Source organism: Anas acuta, chromosome W (genome assembly GCF_963932015.1).
Source record: "Anas acuta chromosome W, bAnaAcu1.1, whole genome shotgun sequence".
NCBI classification, from domain to species: Eukaryota; Metazoa; Chordata; class Aves; order Anseriformes; family Anatidae; genus Anas; species Anas acuta.
The window spans coordinates 14,513,897-14,532,997 of record NC_089016.1 but is presented as its reverse complement, the minus strand read 5'-3'; the positions used below and the strand labels follow the sequence as shown (position 1 = coordinate 14,532,997).

General features: G+C 42.7%; 1 protein-coding gene and 1 long non-coding RNA gene across 3 annotated transcripts in view; one reads left to right on the top strand and one right to left on the bottom strand.

The window, feature by feature from the left end:
- LOC137846969 (uncharacterized) overlaps positions 1-19,101 on the bottom strand; it is a 207,103-nt gene that overhangs the window by 39,783 nt on the left and 148,219 nt on the right. The gene's annotated exons all lie outside the window — the stretch shown is intronic.
- On the top strand, positions 9,151-14,079 carry LOC137846957 (uncharacterized). Its single transcript, XM_068665079.1, has 2 exons — positions 9,151-12,232; positions 13,070-14,079. The coding sequence occupies exons 1-2, from the start codon at positions 9,173-9,175 to the stop codon at positions 13,379-13,381; spliced, it is 3,372 nt and encodes a 1,123-aa protein (XP_068521180.1). The 5' UTR covers positions 9,151-9,172; the 3' UTR covers positions 13,382-14,079.

The window sequence follows — 19,101 nt, the reverse complement described above, 5'->3', positions numbered from 1 at the left end:
CTGGGCTAAACATTAGAGGGATTTCCTTCAGAAAACCCTCCTTCTGAGCCCAGTGCACCAAGGATTTGATCTTTTTTACACTCGAAGAAACACCTGTCTTAGAGAGAATACTAGAGAGAAGCTGGATAGCTGCTTCCTCCTCCGTGGTTACGTCAGACGAGCCGCAGGGTCGTGATCTCCACCCCTCTGCTATGTGCCAATTCACCACACGGTGGCGGTCGTCTGCCGTTTCCACTGACGCCTCCAATCTTCCATAGCAACTCGACCCCGGATGTCCTGCATCTCACCACGATTCTGCTCCGCGTCTCACCGGGATACCTCTGTTTCCGCATCTCACCGTGATCCCTCTGTCTCACCGCGATACCTCTTTCTCTGCGTCTCACCTCGTCTGTCCGGGTCTGTGCTCCAAGTCTCTCAGTGTCCCGCATGTAACCGCGTCTCTGTTCCTAGGCTATCTGCGTATCTTTGTGTCTGTCAGTGTCTCTCTGTGTCTCTCAGCGTCTCTCTGTCTCTGGGTCTCAGCCTGTTCGGGCGCCATATGTTGCAGGAAGAACGGCCGTAAACACGACAGACACTAGTATGGTCAGATCATGCTCTCTCTTATTACCCGAATAGCCTGACTTTTATAGCAAACTTAACAGGGGCGGCTAGTGTCTCACACAAGATTATTGGCCAAAAGCACTCAGACAAACAACTCAGACAACTCACCTGAACCTCAGTGCACTATGTACGATGGACTTCCTTTAGTCAAAACATAGATGACAAAGGGGACTCACGCTATCCTAAAGTTCATTTCTAAGAAAAACTTGCTACATTTCTCCACTGCTTAAAAAGAAAGACTGGATAAGTGGTTTCAACTGGAGGAAAGTTAGACAAGCCAAATCTAAATGCTAGTTGCACTGAGAGATGCAATCACAGTAAAGATGAAGATACAAAGACATCTGTTGCAGGAACAACGACCAAAGTCATGACACACACCAGTATGGTCAGATCATGCTCTCACTTTATTACCTGAATAGCCTGGCTTTTATAGCAAACTTAACAGGGGTGGCTAGTGTCTCACACAAGATTATTGGCCAAAAGCACTCAGACAAACAACTGCAAGAAAACAACCCCCTTGTGATTAGCAGTCACGTAGATCCCATCCTTGAAGCCTGCTGCTGGCAACAATATTTTTATTCCTCAATCGGGCGATAATGGAACATTGTTATGGCAACTCCTCATAGTCGTCATGGTAGCTTGGTTTGCTCAGCTGCAGCAAGTCATGGCCTCCATGACTTGCTGCAGCTGAGCAAACAGTTGTTACCAGTCACATAGGGTCAAGATTTCTGGTCTAGATCCTGCCATATTTGGTAAGCTTTATCTGCCCTGACAAAATAAATTGAACTAACCTCTCTGCAAAATGATGCATTTGTTTGCTTCTTCCTTTGGGCCTTGAAAATAACTTTCTATCTGAAATGATGTTAGTGTCAGGAGGTTGACATATAATTTAAGCTTTTCAGTTTGTTATATCATAAACCTATGACCTACCAAACTTTTGTCTCACAAATATCTTATAGACTTTATAACTTATATTTTTACCATAGGACAGTGGAGGGGAAGGTGCCAATGTATTCTCTTTAGTCACCAGTGATAGGACCTGTGGGAATGGTGTCAAGCTGAGTCAGGGAAGGTTTAGGCTAGACATCAGGAAGAGGCTCTTCACTGAGAGGGTTGTTGCATACTGGAACAGGCTCCCTAGGGAAGTAGTCACTGCACCAAGCCTGTCGGAGTTTAAGAACCATTTGGACAGTGCACTTAGTCATATGGTCTGAATTTTTGGGTAGACCTGTGTGATGCCAGGAGTTGGACTCAATGATCCTTATGGGTCCCTTCCAACTTGGGATATTCTATGATTCTATAGTATGTATATACCCATATATACCCATTTATCATTGTTAAAATGGACTATGTTAGGTTGTCCACTTCAATCCTTTTCAAAGAGGTATATTGACACTTTACTAGAGAACAGCATCAGGTTAATTGCACAGAAGCACTTTTTTTTTTTTTTAACCTACATGGGGATTTATAATGTGTATACTTATACTGAGCCAGAAATTCTTTACTGTAGGAATTGTAACCTGAAGTCTGCTTTTGAATCTTATAGCCTTTTAAGATATAAAGATATACTAGGGTCTGCATATACAATGGTTAAAGTACCTCTTTAAATTTAATTAGTAGGTCATTAGTGATCATTTTAATACCAGAATGTTTACAAGGCTAATGAAAACAAGGCTAATTAAATACAGGAAGAAATCCAAGCCAAGAAAGTATAAGTACAGAACAGAAGACCTACTAAACATTGTCCATCATACTAAATGAAATGAAACTGGACTTTCACCAAAATAAGTTGATAGATCTGTCCCACTCTTTCTAAGAGTGTGATCCCCCAATGAAGTCTTCATTTCAATATCCCTGAAAAATCAGTGATCAATATCCCTGACTTCAATCAGTGGGAATGATCTCACAGCAGGCTTCTATTATTCAATAGAAAATGTTTAGAATAAAAATTTTATTGGTGCAGAAAAGAAAAAGAATTAAGCAATAAATAGCTTGTCATAAACCCCATAGCAAGTTTGATTAGGGTTGCACTATTACAAACATACTCTAGAGATGGAGAATAATAATTGCAATTTTTTCATACAAGACTGGAGCACATTGCCATCCCTGTTGATTCCTTTTTTCTTTTGTTCATAAATGCTTGGTAATAGAAAATGAATTATGAAAACACAAACTTGTAAACTTGCTGACCTGCAACTTCAATACACCATTAAAAATCAGCAACTTTAGCACCAACAACTAACAAGCTTCCGTGGTTTTACTGAAAGTTTCAGGCTTCCTGTTGAGAGTTCTTGATGCCTCTATATCAACTCATAGTTATTGCAATGGATTTAGCAGAGGTCATAATGAGCACAACAAAACAGCTGATGGTATAGAACTGGACACTTACAATGAATGTTTCTGCAATAGAATTACAGTCATTCTAAACTAAAATCATAATATAAATACATTTTAAGTGCTTGGGGAAAGAAAATAAAAAGAAGCACAAAGCAAGTTAGATTCTGTGGTATTGCTCATCATCTTGCAACATCATTATTTTAGGTAAATTTACAACAAGAAAGGATGAATTAAGACTTGATTTAAAGTATAAGTATCTTGTACAGGATATAGAATATTTTTTTTATTGCCTGTAGCTAAGTAGCTAATTACCAAGTAGCTAATTACCAAGTAGCTCATACAGAAAGAGTGAGTGTGTGAGAATAAACTGATTGCATTATTTAACTCTTACAGTTTGAAGAAGTAGTAATGGTAATGGCAAATGAGTGAATGGAAAAATAAGATTTTCCCACCTTCTTTCAATTCTCTTTCAGTAACCCTTAGGCACAACTCCCTAATCACTATGGTTCCAGATCACAGTCCTCCTTTATGTGTGCTGGAGAGACTTACTACTCATACAGTTTAGAAAAACAGGTTGTTGGTTAAAATGCCATGCCTGGGGAACCTCACTGAACTCTTTGGTAGAATTAAGACTAGATGTGATCCCACAAATTATGATAGAGTGTACATATATATACTTATGAATGCATGTTCAGATATTACTTTAATAATTTAATTTAATAATTTAATTTTTTTTCCAGAAAGTACATCCTTCACAGAGAAGCATTTATTACAGTAAAGTATACACTATTTAAGAGTTTGTTCTTTGTCTCATTAACTTTGTCTTATGTCAGCAAAAAATTGTGCTTTAAAAAAATACATGAAAGATTTTCTTATGTTTCTGTTGAATCACTTGATTCTAGACAAGAACAACTGTAGTCAGGCTGACTCTGACTCCCAGTGAATGCTTTTTGAAGAAAGATTTTATTTACTGAATAGCCCTGTTGTGGCTCTGGAATTAAAAGGAGGGTGCAAAGGGAGAGCTGGCTTCCTTACAAGCTCCATAATGCTCCTTCCATAAAACCTTTCTAAACCTGACTTTTTCATGTGAGAAGACAAATGTTCTCATTCTATAATACTGTTCAAACTGTTTCACTAATCCTTAAAAACAACCAAACAAAACTTAAACTCTGCTGATTTTTTTGACTACGGCAATTGTGTTCAAGTTGAGGGTGTTTGGATGCCACTCAGAGAAGACATGTCCCAGAGCATTTTGTAACAAAATACATTAGTACATTCTGTTTCTTATTTCAGATTATGAGTTGCCTGAAGGATAAATGGCTCATAAAGTTCTCAATGGTCTAAAAGCAGGACCATCTGTTGGAGTCATCAATGACTTTGTGGCTAAGCTTAGCAGCTGGGAAACCTTCAACTCATCAGCTCTTCTTTAATCAGGTAGGCATCTCTGAAGTCAGTGGGAATTATCATAATAGATTCTCAAAGAGCTGAGACAATAAGAGCCTTCCCCATTTGGAAATGATATCCATATTTCAGCTCATTTCCATATGCAGATTTTTGGTTGTTTAGGTACCTGACAGTCATGCTAAAACTACTCCACATCTGCTCATATTATTCAGAGATGTCAGAATACTAGAAAGTGATAAAGAAAGATCCACTGGACCCTTAGTTATGATACAGCTGATAAATTTGAGTACTCAGATTTGGATGTGTGCTTGTGATTGTTACTTATGAATTTCTTACTTATGAATTTCTCTGCTATGTGCCAATTCACCACACGGTGGCGATCGTCTGCCGTTTCCACTGAATCCTCCGATGTCCCATAGCAACTCGACCCCGGATGTCCCGCGTCTCACCACGATACTTCACTCTTCCGCATCTCACCATGATTCTGCTCCGCGTCTCACCGCGATACCTCTGCCTCTGCGTCTCACCGCGATCTCTGTCTCTGCGTCTCGCCAGAATCTCTGTCTCTGCGTCTCACCACAATCTCTCAATCTCCGCGTCTCACCGCGATACCTGTGTCCGGGTCTGTTCTTGGAGTCTCTCAGCGTCTATCAGGTTTTTCAGTGTCTGTCAGGTCTCTTAGTGTCTCTCAGCGTCTCTCAGCATCTCCGGGTCTCAGCCTGTTCGGGCGCCATAGGTTCCAGGAAGAAAAACCAAAAACACGACAGACAGTACTATGGTCAGAATTAAGGCCTCATGGCTTTCACTACCTATTCACATGGTATGGAATATCCCTTTGATTGGTTTAGGTCAGCTGCCCTGGTGATGTTTCTCTTCTCACTTTTTTGCCCACCCCCTAGGAGGGTTAGAGAAAGTCCCAATGCTGTGCCACTGCTGCTCAACAGTAGACACAACACTGGTGTGATAACACTGCTGTTCCAGCTACAAGTGCAGAGTACAGCACTGTACGGGCTGCTGCCGGGAAAGTTAACATTCCAGCCAGACCCAGTACACCTAACTGAAACCAGGACAAAGTACTTTTACCTTGCCTGAGTTCTGACTTCCAGGATGTTGTTTCTCTGTGATGCGTTTGGTTCTTTGCCTCTGTGTTGAAAATGTTAGCAAATACTGCGGGTATTACTCCTCGGGAGAAACGTTGCTATTTGATGATTTTCTGATAAGGTCATAGGTCAAGAAGACCATCACCTTCTACTTTGCTGCTGCTATCAAATACTTCCCAGAACATCATCTAATTACAATATCTAGGAAAGAGGGACAGCAGAAAGCATATGGAACATTTTAACCATCTGTATGTTTTGATTTTAACCTTATCACTCATCTACAGCTAAGACTATTATTTTGAATCTTTAGGGAATGAGGAAAGGAGGATTAGTTTTCCCTTATAAATGTTCAAGGAACATTCCTCTGTATTACACCTTACAGGTATTATCATAATCTTCTCTCTCCAGTACTTCTAGTAATGATAATAATGGCCATTACATTAAGGTTATCGATAAATAAATCATAAGGATCTTTTATGTGTTGCTAATAATTAACTTCTAGGGTACAAAGAAAAAATGCAGCCCCAGTGTAAATGAAGATACTGTAGACTGCAATCACAGAAATGTAATGGAATCACACTATACCAGCTAGTGCTAACAGAGGAGCTCAAAGTCATGTTGGCTCACCAATAAACTCACATCTTGCACTTTACTGTTTATAATTTTCCTCCTTGACTCACTGCAAGGGGTTTCAGTTGATACTAAAACATAGCAGTGTAGTGGGTTTATGTGGCAAGGTTTTGGTAGCAGGGGGCCATAGGGGTGGCTTCTGTGAGAAGAATCCAGAAGCTGCCCCATGTTAGGTAAGGGCCTCGCTGCTGACCAGAGCCGAGCCAATAAGCGATGTTGTTTTGCGCCTCTGTGAGAGCATATTTAAGACAGGAAAATAAAAAAATGCTGCACCACACAGCAGCTGGGAGAGTGAGAGGAGTGAGGAACAGCCTTGCAGGCGCCAAGGTCAGTGAAGAAGGAGGGGGAGAGGTGCTCCAGGAGCCGGAGCAGAAGTCCCCTGCGGCCTGTGGTGAGGACCATGGTGAAGCAGGATGTCCCACTGCAGCCCTTGGAGTACCAATGTGGAGCAGGGTTCCATGCTGCAGCCCGTGGAGGAGACCACGGTGGAGCAGGTGGACCTGCACTGACAAAGGCTGCGGCCTGTGGAGGACCCCTGCCGGAGCAGATTCCGGGCCAGACCTGTAGCCCGTGGAGAGGAGACCACGCAGGAGCAGGTGACCTGGCAGGAGCTGCTGCCCGTGGGGGACCCAGGTTGGACCAGTTTGCTCCTGAGGGATGGACCTTGTGGAACTGTTATAAATAGCTCAGTCCCAAAATAGGTTTATAATCAAAGTTTACAATTTATTAAAAGAATAGAGGTAAACAAACAGTGCTGCGTACGCCGGGAGTCTCCGCTCCACCTAGTTGCACACCCGTTACATCAAGATGCTGATTTTTTTTGCTTCTAGACTTACATATTCATTACTATTTCTAAAAAAAAACCCAAAGAGTTATTATAATTAGTTCCGGAATCTGAACCCTCCTACTGGAGCATGCGTATCAGTCTCTGGTGGTCCCTCTGGGGGTCTCTGGGGGTCTTTCATGCTGAAGGCTCATAGTCTTCCTCTCAGGCTTTTTTTTCTTGTCCTTCTTCTTTGTACTCCTTGGCTGTCTGTCAAAAGCTTGCACAGCGTTCCCTGCAAGCTTTGTCTTTTAGCCGTCCTTCAGCTTTTCCCTTCTCCTTAATCTCCTGGCCAGATATCAGGGGCTTGCATAGTGTCCCATTCAGAAGTCATAATAGTTAGCAGTTGTTAGCAGTTGTTCTGAAACCCCCAGATATCAGAGACTTCAAGGAAAGTACATAGTTTCCTTCAAGCTCTCTATTGACATTAATTGTTAAAACATTCCTTACAGTACGGACCCATATCTGGAGCAGTTCTTGAAGAGTTGCTGCCTGTGGGAAGCCCACACCGGATCAGTTCAGGAAGGACTGTATCCCATGGGAGGGACCCCACAGCACAGCAGACGAGAGTGACCGAGAAGGAGCAGTGGAGAAGAAGCGCTATAGACTGACCATAACCCCTATTCCCCTGTTCCCCTGCGCCGCTCAGGGGGAGGAGGTGGAAGAGGGTGGATGGGGGGGGAAAGTGCTTTTGGTTTCTTTCCTTTGTTTCTCACTTCTCTAGCTTGTTAGTAATAGGCAATAAATCTTACTATCTCCATATGCTGAGTCTGTTTTGCCCGTCACGATAATTGTTGAGTAATCTCCCCATCCTTATCTCAACCCTTGAGTCCTTTTCATCGTATTTTCTCCCTGTTCCTCTTTGAGGAGGGGGAGTGAGAGTGTGGTTGTGGTGGAGCTTGGCCGCCCACCCAAGTAAAACAACCACAAGTAGACACACATGAAGTACAGGGGACCTCTATGCTGGAAGCAGAAATTTTCACAATGAGGGATTAAGAACACAGCTATATCAGGAAAAAACAGACCCCATGGTCTTTGGCTTTGAGGCCAGTTCATGCAAATCTGCTGGTCTCCATTAGTAGACTGAGCTAATGCACTGGAGAAATCTTGCAGACACCAGAAGGACCATACATGTGTATGTTGCTCTCACACGAACCTTTGCCAGGTTTTAACTGGAGAGAGTACACTGAATGGATAAGCTTCCTGAAGCTGCTCATGGAAGCAGTCCCATTGGCTTTGCAGAAATAAGCACTATTTTACTAGGTAAAAATCACAGAACTGGGGTCAATCAGTAGTGTAGACAATCAGTATCATAAATTATTTTTTTCCAAGTACAACCACCTGTAATTAGTCATGTGTGGAGGAATCGTTAAGTGAGGCAGGACATGTGAATGTTGAGCAGTTGGGAGACAATGGGCTGGTGAAGCACCGTACTCAACTCACATGAGCCTTGGCACGTATGCAGCTGGCTGAGAGCCAATCAGGCTCAAGGACACGATGCCCTTGGGCCATCGGGAAAGTCCCTAAGGTGGGACAGGTAGCCAAAAGAAGGAGGACCAGACTGAAAAGCCCGGGAAGTGTTAACCAATCCTGAGCTTAGTTTCTGCAATATGTATGAGTTGATTATGTTCAAACTAGATAAAAGGCGACTGAGCTATCCATTAAAGTTGAAGTTCACTGTTCACTCATATTGAGCGTCTGGGTCTTCCTTCCGTCGGCAACAAATTGGCGCCCGAACAGGGTCCAGTCTGAATGGGATTTGGACACTGCTGGCAGTGATCCAGGGCCACGGTTGGACGGAATAAAGGAGAAGCCGGTCCTGCAACGCAGCCCAGGAGGTGGAAAGGAGAAGAAACCCTGCACCCGCGCCGGGAAGGTGAAAAGGACGTGGAGTCCCCTGCACCCGGGAGTGGATCCCGCCAGTCGCGCGTCGCCGAGATCTGCAGCTCGGAAGGTGAAAGGGAGTCCCCGCACCCAGGATGAGCCTATTTAGGGTCCCGCCGGAAAAGCGCTGCCGAGGTCTTTGCAAAGGCTGCAACCGACGTATATAAAGGTATGAAAAGATAAGCGGCATATTATTTGCTCAAATGCTTTTTAGAAAAGCGGAGCATTTTAAATACAGATTGTAGAAAAAGATTTGCCAGGGTTATTAGTATATGGGCTAGCTAAGGATTGTTTTACAAGGCCTGATACAGTTTTTTGAACAAACAGTGGCGTAAATTTGGAAATAAATTGTTTGATGATGTTAGGAACGATGTTAAGCTTACTGGGAGATTTGATGAGGCCATGGAGAGCAGTGGCTAATGCATTAGCCACACATAAAGATGAACAAAGAGTTGCCGCTGCTGCAACAGAGTGGTCAGGACCACCAAGAAGGGTTAATAATGTTAATCCACAGCAAATAAATATGGAAGGAACAGATTGCCCGTTGCCACCTTCCGTTAGAACTTTTACTATTACACAGGGGGCCTCGGGAATTTCGGGGGTGCCTGTGACAATGTCCTCTGTAGCAGAGGAGGAGCTCTCACTACCAACAGCTCTAACTGCTCCAATAGAAAGTGAGAAAGGAGCAAGTGAAAGGACCAGTGCTAACTCATTTCTATCAAATATAAATCCCTTCACAACGGGGGCGCAGGGAAGAGAAGGTCTGCAGCTATCGAAGGCCTTTGCTGTTACGCCCCCTGTTGACCTGAACGTGCCTTTTGACCCAGGCTCTATTGGCCTTGGAAAGGAGCGATGGAGGCAAATAGCAAATGAGGCACTGCATGAAGGGAATTATGAAACGGCAGCACAGTTAACACAAGCTTTTCCGGTAGTATACTCGCCACCAGATGCACAGGGGAATGTGACCGTTAATATGACAAATTTATACTGGAAACTACTAACTCAATTACAATCTACAGTAAATGATTCTGGTTTAAAGGGGGAACCTACTCGGCAAATGTTAGATTATATTTGGGGAATTAATATATTGCTCCCCGGGGACATACGTGGTATAATGAAGCTGATCCTAACACAACATCAACAGCTTCTTTTTAATGCGCATTGGCAAAGTGTTTGTCAAGAGGCAGTAGCTGTGATAAGGGCACCTGGAGATCCGTTGTATGGTGTCACGTTGGAGGAATTGATGGGACTCGGACCATATTATAGATTAGAGACACAAGCGTTGCTGGGTCCAGACAAAGCTAAAGAATCAATGAGATTGGCTCGAAGAGCCTTGGACCAAATTAGAGAGCCAGGGGGGATACCATCCTATATGGGCATCAAGCAAGGAAGGGAGGAACCATTTGGGTTGTTTATTGATCGAGTAGCAAACGCAATACAAGCGGCTGGGGTACCCGATTATCTAAAGGGCACTATTCTAAAGCAGTGTGCAATTCAAAACTGCAACCCTTCAACTCGTAGTATATTAGCTACGTTACCGGGAACTTGGACAATTGAGGAGGGTTTAGAAAGGATGGCTCAGGTACCCGTGGGTCCGCAGGCTATGTTGGTAGATGTTATAAAACAACTAGGGAATAGCATGAAAGAACAGGCACAGGTATGCAGAGAGACTGCACAGCAATCGCAGAATCTAGTACTCGCTGCCCTTGCTCCTTTGCAAACGCCCGGAGGCCGTCCTACTGGCCGAGGGTCTTCACTGCAACCGCGTTGTTTTCGCTGTGGGATCACCGGACATAGGAAACGAGAGTGCAAAACGAGATCAGTGTGGTGTCATCTGTCGGTATGGTGCGTCAGGAAACGGCCAGAGCAGCAGGAAGGACCGCCCCGCGACGACACAAAAAGCAGCATTTACCACAGAGGCCGGAACGACACCGTTTACCTCCGACCAGTCACCAGAGGGAGTCTCGGCTTGGATTTGGCAACAGCAGTAGATGTAACGCTATTGGACTATAAACCCACCAGGGTAGGAACAGGAGTTATGGGACCAGTTATTGTCAATGGTGATCCTGTAGGAGCTTTATTGATCGGAAGATCGTCTGCTACCTTGAATGGATTACAAATATTGGTTGGACTTATAGATAAAGACTATTGTGGGGAAATACAGATTATGGTTTCTGCAATGTTTCCTCCAATGCATGTGCCGCGGAATACAAAGATAGATCAATTAATTCCGTTGCCACACCTTGCGGCATCTCTACCACCGATGGTCAATAAGGACCGAGAACTCGGAGCATTTGGCTCCACAGGAAAAATAGCGTTATTAACGCTTGGCATGCAGCAGAGACCACGACAAAAAATCACAGTATGTTTAAAGGCAATAAATCGTGAAGGTCCAGATCAAAGATTTGAATGGACTGTATTACCCCAGGGAATGCGTAATTCACCTATGTTATGTCAGCTTTATGTTGACGCAGCTCTGCAACCGATTCGACGAAAATGGCCAGAGACAATAATCTATCATTACATGGATGATATTTTGTTAGCCCAGAAGGAACCGTTTTCTCTACAACAGAAAAATGACTTAACACTGACCTTAAAACAAATGGGACTCGTACTTGCACCGGAAAAGGTTCAGGAGACAAGTCCCTGGAAGTTTTTGGGTTGGAAAATTACAGATTCCACCATTCAGTCTCAAAAACTTACAATCCAATCGGATATCAAAAAACTTAATGATGCTCAAAAACTGCTGGGAGATTTACAATGGATTAGGCCAGTAGTCGGGATTCCGAATGAACTGTTAAATCCCCTTCGGCCGTTATTAAAAGGAACTGATCCTGCTTCAAAAGTGACACTATCAGAAAAACAACAAGAAATACTACAACAAATCGCATCTTTGATCACAACGAGTGTCACGCATCGACGTATATCTGACAAGCCACTCGATCTTACCGTTCTATGTGGCTCAAAATGCCTGATGGGTGCCACAACACAGCAAAAAATAAAAACGGGGGAGAAGGGAGGAGGAACTGTGGTATTAGAATGGATAGCTCCTCCGTTACAACCTCGACGAACAATTCAAGAAAAAATTGCAACATTAGCAGAATTAGTAAAGAAGGGGAGGAATCGAATATTGCAAGTGGATGGGGTTCCTCCAAATATTATCTGGTTACCCATGAAGCCAGGCGATTTGGAATGGTATATACAAAACTCTGAAGAGTTACAAGCTGCACTACTACAGGATGGCGCTACTATAGTAGCAAAAACGTTACAATCAACTGCTCTGACATGGATGGAAAACCAGGGATGGATAACTAAGCCAAAACGATCGTCTATCCCACTTAAGAATGCAGTGACAGTTTTCACTGACGCAGGAAAACGTTCTCGAACTGCTGCAGTGACTTGGAAGGATGAGCATGGTTGGAAACATCAAATTTTACAAGCCCAAGATAAAGACTCATTACAGACACTAGAACTTCTTGCAGTAGTATGGGCATTTATAAAATGGAGAGATGTTCCGTTAAATGTGGTATCCGATTCCTTATATGTAGTAGGCATAGCAAATCGTATAGAAGACTCAGCCTTGAGAGACTTAAAAAATGAATGGCTGTCAGAATTAATAATCAGTCTACAGATCGCCATAGCTCAAAGAAGTGAACCGTACGCAGTAATACACATAAGGAGTCATCAGTGGGAAGAAGGCCTGGGAGAAGGCAACACTCGAGCGGACCGACTAGTCGCCGCAACAGCTACTGAAGCACCACTGTCACCCTTTTACAGAGCTCGGGAGGCTCATGCTATTTTTCACCAGAACGCTAAAGGACTTGCGCGGGCTTACAAACTGTCTAGAGCTGATGCGCAGGCGATAGTAAAAGCTTGCCCAACGTGTAGTCATTACAATTCGTGTGTGGGAATCGGAATCGGAACAAACCCGAGAGGGATTAAAACCAACAAAGTGTGGCAAATGGACGTCACTCATGTCACAGCATTTGGCAGATTGAGATATCTGCATGTAACGATAGACACTTATAGTCACATGATTTGGGCTACACCGCAGCCTGGGGAAAAAGTTCGGGATGTACGACGTCATCTTGCCAGTTGTTTTGCAGTAATGGGAGTACCACAAACCATAAAGACAGATAATGGTCCAGCCTATGTTAGTGGGCCACTTAAGCGATTTATGGAACTGTGGGACATTAAGCATATAACTGGTATTCCACATTCACCAACTGGTCAAGCTATAGTAGAAAGAGCTAATGGAACAGTTAAGCAGTATTTGGAAAAGTTTAAAGACATTACAGATATTAGAGAGAGGGTGGATAAAACCTTATTTGTTCTCAATCATTTGTGTGTATTTGGAGATGATGAGGAACCACCCATGACACGTCATTACATTAAGTCTGAAAATGATAATAAATGTATTATGAGAGTACTGTACCGAGATATGAAAACGGGACAATGGCTGGGGCCTGCTGACGTGATTTATATGGGGCAAGGTTATGTGTGTATCTCTTCCCCTACAGGGCCAACCTGGGTGCCTAGTCGGTGTGTTAAACCAGCCATTGAAGAAAAGTCATCAAGTACGAATAACAGCAACCATGGCTGATCTAACGGCACAAGGGATTCTGGTTGCATTATCTTTGACAATGACGGTTGGACGTAATAGTGCCATCCTAAGCAAAATCAATCCTCAAACCAATATGTGGGTCACTTGGGCAAATCAAACTAGAGAAAGTTCATTTTGCCTATTCCTCGCTTCTGCGTCTGATCCTTTCGTTGATGAGTTGATTATGTTTGAAATGGTTAAGGGATCATACGCAAAAAATTGTAGTACAAGATAGTTGGTTTGAAGGTTGGTTTAAATCTGTTTTTGGGAACATGGGTGGATGGTTTTTTCTTCGTCAAAGAGGAACTTCGTTTTCTACTTATAGTTATATTGATTATAGTTGCTGCAAAATAAAAACGGGGGAATTGTGGAGGAATCGTTAAGTGAGGCAGGACATGTGAATGTTGAGCAGTTGGGAGACAATGGGCTGGTGAAGCACCGTACTCAACTCACATGAGCCTTGGCACGTATGCAGCTGGCTGAGAGCCAATCAGGCTCAAGGACACGATGCCCTTGGGCCATCGGGAAAGTCCCTAAGGTGGGACAGGTAGCCAAAAGAAGGAGGACCAGACTGAAAAGCCCGGGAAGTGTTAACCAATCCTGAGCTTAGTTTCTGCAATATGTATGAGTTGATTATGTTCAAACTAGATAAAAGGCGACTGAGCTATCCATTAAAGTTGAAGTTCACTGTTCACTCATATTGAGCGTCTGGGTCTTCCTTCCGTCGGCAACAGTCATGCAGCCCTACAAAGGAAAACAGATTGTTGTCATCTCTTTAATCAGTCCCAAGCAAGTGAATAGAACATGCAAAAAGTTTAATGGGTTTTAATCAAAACCCACAATCATCTTAATCTAATATTATAAAGATACTATCAGTCCCCCACGATGCTGTCTGCCAATTGTGTCCCGCATGGAAATAGAAACAAATTATTTGTAAAGGATATTAACACATTTATGATGGAATTAGAAGGTCTAACACAGATTTATGGGTAGTCAAAACATTATTCCTTACAATACAATCCATTAGCTGTGCATAAACATGTTGAAGCAATTTATATAATTTGGGCAATGGTGGAACAGACAATATCAGTACCCGAGGGTAAAATCATTCAGAGACTGGTGTCATTCAGAGCTTCATGTCCAGATGTAACCTGACTACTTGTAATAACCACTTAATCATAGGAAGGCAAAAGGGTGGGGAGAGAGCAACCAAAGGTGTTGTGTTCAGAAATCCAAATCCATCCAGTTTGACCAAACAACCTCAAACAATCTTCCTGCTTAGTGAAAAATGTGTAAAAAAAAAAAATGGAAAAAGGAAAGTAACATTATTTTGCTTGGTGTGATGCTGGAACATTTTAAATCTTATCCCAGAACAACTACTGAAAGCAATTAATCCTGATGAAGTTCTTGGAACCACAATAGAGGGTCAGCATTCACCAACTTCAGCAAGGAATATCTTATTGGCCCTAGAAAGGTGTTGCTAAAGAATCAGAGTAATATGCTCTATGCATCCAAAGGCATGAAGCCTAAAAGCAGTAGTAAGCAATAGAACGGGCATTTGATTGCTATGGCTATTTGTGGTTAATATTGGAATCCATAAAATTCTTCTAAAACTGTATTTTTGAGGGAATTGAGAACTTGCAAATTACTGACACCAAACTTGGAGGAGTTGTGGACTCGAATGAGGGTGGAAAGGCCTTGCAGAGGGATCTGGATAGGTTGGAGAGCTGGGCGATCGCCAACCGCATGAAGTTCAATAAGAGCAAGTGCCGGGTCCTGCACCTGGGACGGGGAAACCCCGGCTGCACGTACAGACTGGGCGATGAGACGCTGGAGAGCAGCCTAGAAGAGAGGGATCTGGGGGTCGTGGTAGACAACAAGTTGAATACGAGCCGGCAGTGTGCCCTGGCAGCCAGGAGGGCCAACCGTGTCCTGGGGTGCATCAAGCACGGCATCGCTAGTTGGTCGAGGGAAATGATTGTCCCGCTCTACTCTGCGCTGGTGCGGCCTCACCTCGAGTACTGTGTGCAGTTCTGGGCACCACAGTATAAAAAGGACATGAAACTGTTGGAGAGTGTCCAGAGGAGGGCTACGAAGATGGTGAAAGGCCTGGAGGGGAAGACGTACGAGGAACGGCTGAGGGCACTGGGCCTGTTCAGCCTGGAGAAGAGGAGGCTAAGGGGAGACCTCATCGCAGTCTACAACTTCCTCGTAAGGGGGTGTCGAGAGGCAGGAGACCTTTTCTCCATTAACACCAGCGACAGGACCCGCGGGAATGGAGTTAAGCTGAGGCAGGGGAAGTTTAGGCTGGACATCAGGAGGGGGTTCTTCACAGAGAGAGTGGTTGCACACTGGAACAGGCTCCCCAGGGAAGTGGTCACTGCACCGAGCCTGACTGAATTTAAGAAGAGATTGGACTGTGCACTTAGTCACATGGTCTGAACTTGGGTAGACCTGTGCGGTGTCAAGAGTTGGACTTGATGATCCTTAAGGGTCCCTTCCAACTCAGGATATTCTATGATTCTATGATTCTCTATCTTGATTTAAACCATTGTGTCTACTTTTAAATCATCTAAACTCCCTTCAAGGCAGTGTATATGAACTGGTTTTAGAATCATAGAGTGGCTTGGGTTGGAGGGGACCTTAAAAGTCATCTAATTCCAAAACTAGAATTTTTTAGGAAACTATATCATATAGATTGTAATATTTTCTCTTCACAGGGAAAGAATTCCTAATACAATTTTAAATTAACAAAATCCCAGTCCTTTTACATGAATCCCTTTGGTTTCTATTTTTGATTTTGACCAACCACAGACTTAGGAGCGGATCCTGTCCAGGATCACAAGGAACAGTAAACATTTCTCCAGAGGTCCCTTCCAACCTAAACCATTCTGTGATTATATGATTTCCTGTGCAAAAATTCATGTGCTGTCTGTTGAAACCATGTCCCAGGGATAATTTTCATCAGTTTTCTCTGACTGCAGGAGGAGTGTATGTGTGTGAAGCTGTGGTAAACATGTGATTTATATTATATAGCTGACTGACTGCTGTCTCTTAGTGAGGAATGTAAATTTTACTGCAAAAATTACAACTCATTTTCTGAAATATAAAGTGCAGCTCTTAAGGACGGCTTATGACTGATTTTCTAGCAATGATCAGGGAATAATACTAACTTATATTTTTACAGTTGGGTCTTCATCATGGGCCAGATTCAAGATTGCTTGAGCTCAATAAGAGTTGCTTCCTTCCCTTCTTTAGATATTTCAGTGTGTTTTGGTTTAGGCCGCTGAAATTTTATATCCACCATCAACAGAAGGAGGTTCAATATCTCAACGAGTGTCTAGCCTTTCTCTTTTCTGTTACTGTGGCAAAGAAACAATGATTTGATTTGATTCTGATCTTGAACAGCTAAGAGGAGCATGCTCATTTTCACAGGTATATGTTTTTTAGGGATTATTCAGAAATATGCCCACCCATATTGCATAAAAATGGGATCACACTGAAGTTGATAATTAAGCAGGCATGTTGTAACCAGGTCATTTAATTCAGCTGTATAGAAAGGATTTTAAAAGGAATAGTGATCTAGTATATCATGGAAATTGTTCAAATACCAAACTTTGGTGAATCCTGCTTTTTATATTGTCTTTCCAAAGTCAAAAAGTGATGTATTTTCATCCACTGCTTGGACCATTGTATGCCAAACTGTAATGTTTATTGATCACCATTCTTTTATCACTTCCCATTGACCATTTGTGTCTGTAGTTATGCATAAGGACTATTGATTGTATAGTAATTACTCTCTAATGGAGGTCATCTAAGGTCACCGGTAAAAACTTGCCCTTCTTGATTTTTGTTAATTTAGTTTATTGGGATTTTGTTTTTCTCATTTTCAGTTTTGGAATCAATTTCCTTTTTGGTGCCTTTTTACATGCCATGCAATATTTAAGTTGTTTACAAGCTGTGAAGAACCTTCAACTTTATCAATTGTCTAAAGAATATTTATTTCCACTGTTGCTATGTGCTAGTCTGCAAGAATATGATATACATTTTTCTGGGTAAAATCTAAAGTGCAAATAATTAGTATAAAAAATGCAACATAGAGAGACTGTTTTTATTTGTTTCCCTTTGGGACACTGGTAGACTGTAACTCAGATTGCAAATCCTCTTTAGAATGCATAATGAATTTACCTTCCTGTAGAAGCTGCTGGAGTGTGAGCAGGGTGGAAGTGTTTGAAGACATTGGTCAGAACTTCAATTCTGGTTTTATAGTTATAGTAGCTGAGCCAGAACAGTGAGTGGGAGTATTAATTTGCTACTGAAGTGTGGGTTCACAAATAATTACTGCACTCCACAAGCAAATAATTACAGATGAAACTGGGAGATGGGGCTACCGTTTGTTACACTTGTCTGCTATCTCTGAAATTGAATACTGAGTTGTTCCAGGGAGAGGTCATATCTTCCAATTCACTTTCACAGAACCTAGCACTACAGGGCCTGATCCTTCCTGAGTTTGTCTTTGGCGATCAAAGAATTTATGATAAGCTGTAATACAGTTAGTTCACTCAGGCATCATATTGCAACAAATGTGGGTTACATTCAAGAAGGCAATTCTGGAGGGAGCAAAAGTAATTAGCTAATATCTTGTGCTTGTTGTTGTTGCTGTTGTTTTTAATTGAATTTCATGTTTAGGTCAATTTTCATGCCCACATGTACAAAAGAATCTTACATTTTATGGTCACACATATCTGAAACATCATCCAAAGCTGCTTAAATTACACCAGACTGCTATTTTCTTTTGTGGGTTTGTATGTTTATAAAGATGTACTGGGTCAGGCTGGAATGTTAACTTTCCCGGCAGCAGCCCATACAGTGCCGTACTCTACTTGTAGCTGGAACAGCAGTGTTGTGTCTACTGCTGAGCAGCAGTGGCACAGCATCAGGCCTTTCTCTAACCCTCCTAGGGGGTGGTCAAAAAGTGAGGAGAGAAACATCACTAGGGCAGCTGACCTAAACCAATCAAAGGGATATTCCATACCATGTGATGTCACACTCAGCAATAAAAGGTGGAAACAGGAAGAAGAGGGGAGGGGTGGGCTCTCGTTGGGAAAACGTCGGTCCTCCTCTCGAACACCGGCTGCGTGCGTTGAGGCCTTGCTTCAAGGACGTGGTCAATCATCGCTCATTTGTGGGAAGTAGAGAGTAATTTCTTTCCTCTGGACTTCCATATAGCCTTCATTTATTTTGTTTGTTTGTTTTCCTCCCTTCTTTTTATTTTTCCTTTTCCCCTCCCTTTTCCCCTTTCCCTTTTTATTTCCCCTTAGTTTAATTGTTTAGTTCATGGTAGTCTTTATTTAATTATTATAATTATTTCCCTTTAATTAATTTATCCTTATCTCAACCTGTGAGTTGTTCTTTGCTTTACTTCTCCCCCTCCTCATCTAAAAGAGGGGGAGTGAGAGAGCGGTTGTGGGGTTTAGCTGCCCAGCACGGTAAAACCACCACAGAAGAGTATGTTTTTTTAGGAAGAACTTCACTGAGAGGGTTGTTAGGCATTGGAATGGGCTGCCCAGGGAAGTGGTGGAGTCACCATCCCTGGAGGTCTTTAAAAGACGTTTAGATGTAGAGCTTAGTGATATGGTTTAGTGGGGGACTTGTTAGTGTTAGGTCAGAGGTTGGACTTGATGATCTTGAGGTCTCTTCCAACCTAGACAATTCTGTGA

Coding starts and splice junctions, on each gene's coding strand:
- LOC137846957 (XM_068665079.1), top strand. CDS start 9,173: ATGAGGCCATGGAGAGCAGTGGCTAATGCATTAGCCACACATAAAGAT. Junction 12,233..13,069: donor TACAAGCCCAAGATAAAGAC/TCATTACAGACA, acceptor AAGTTTAAAGAC/ATTACAGATATTAGAGAGAG.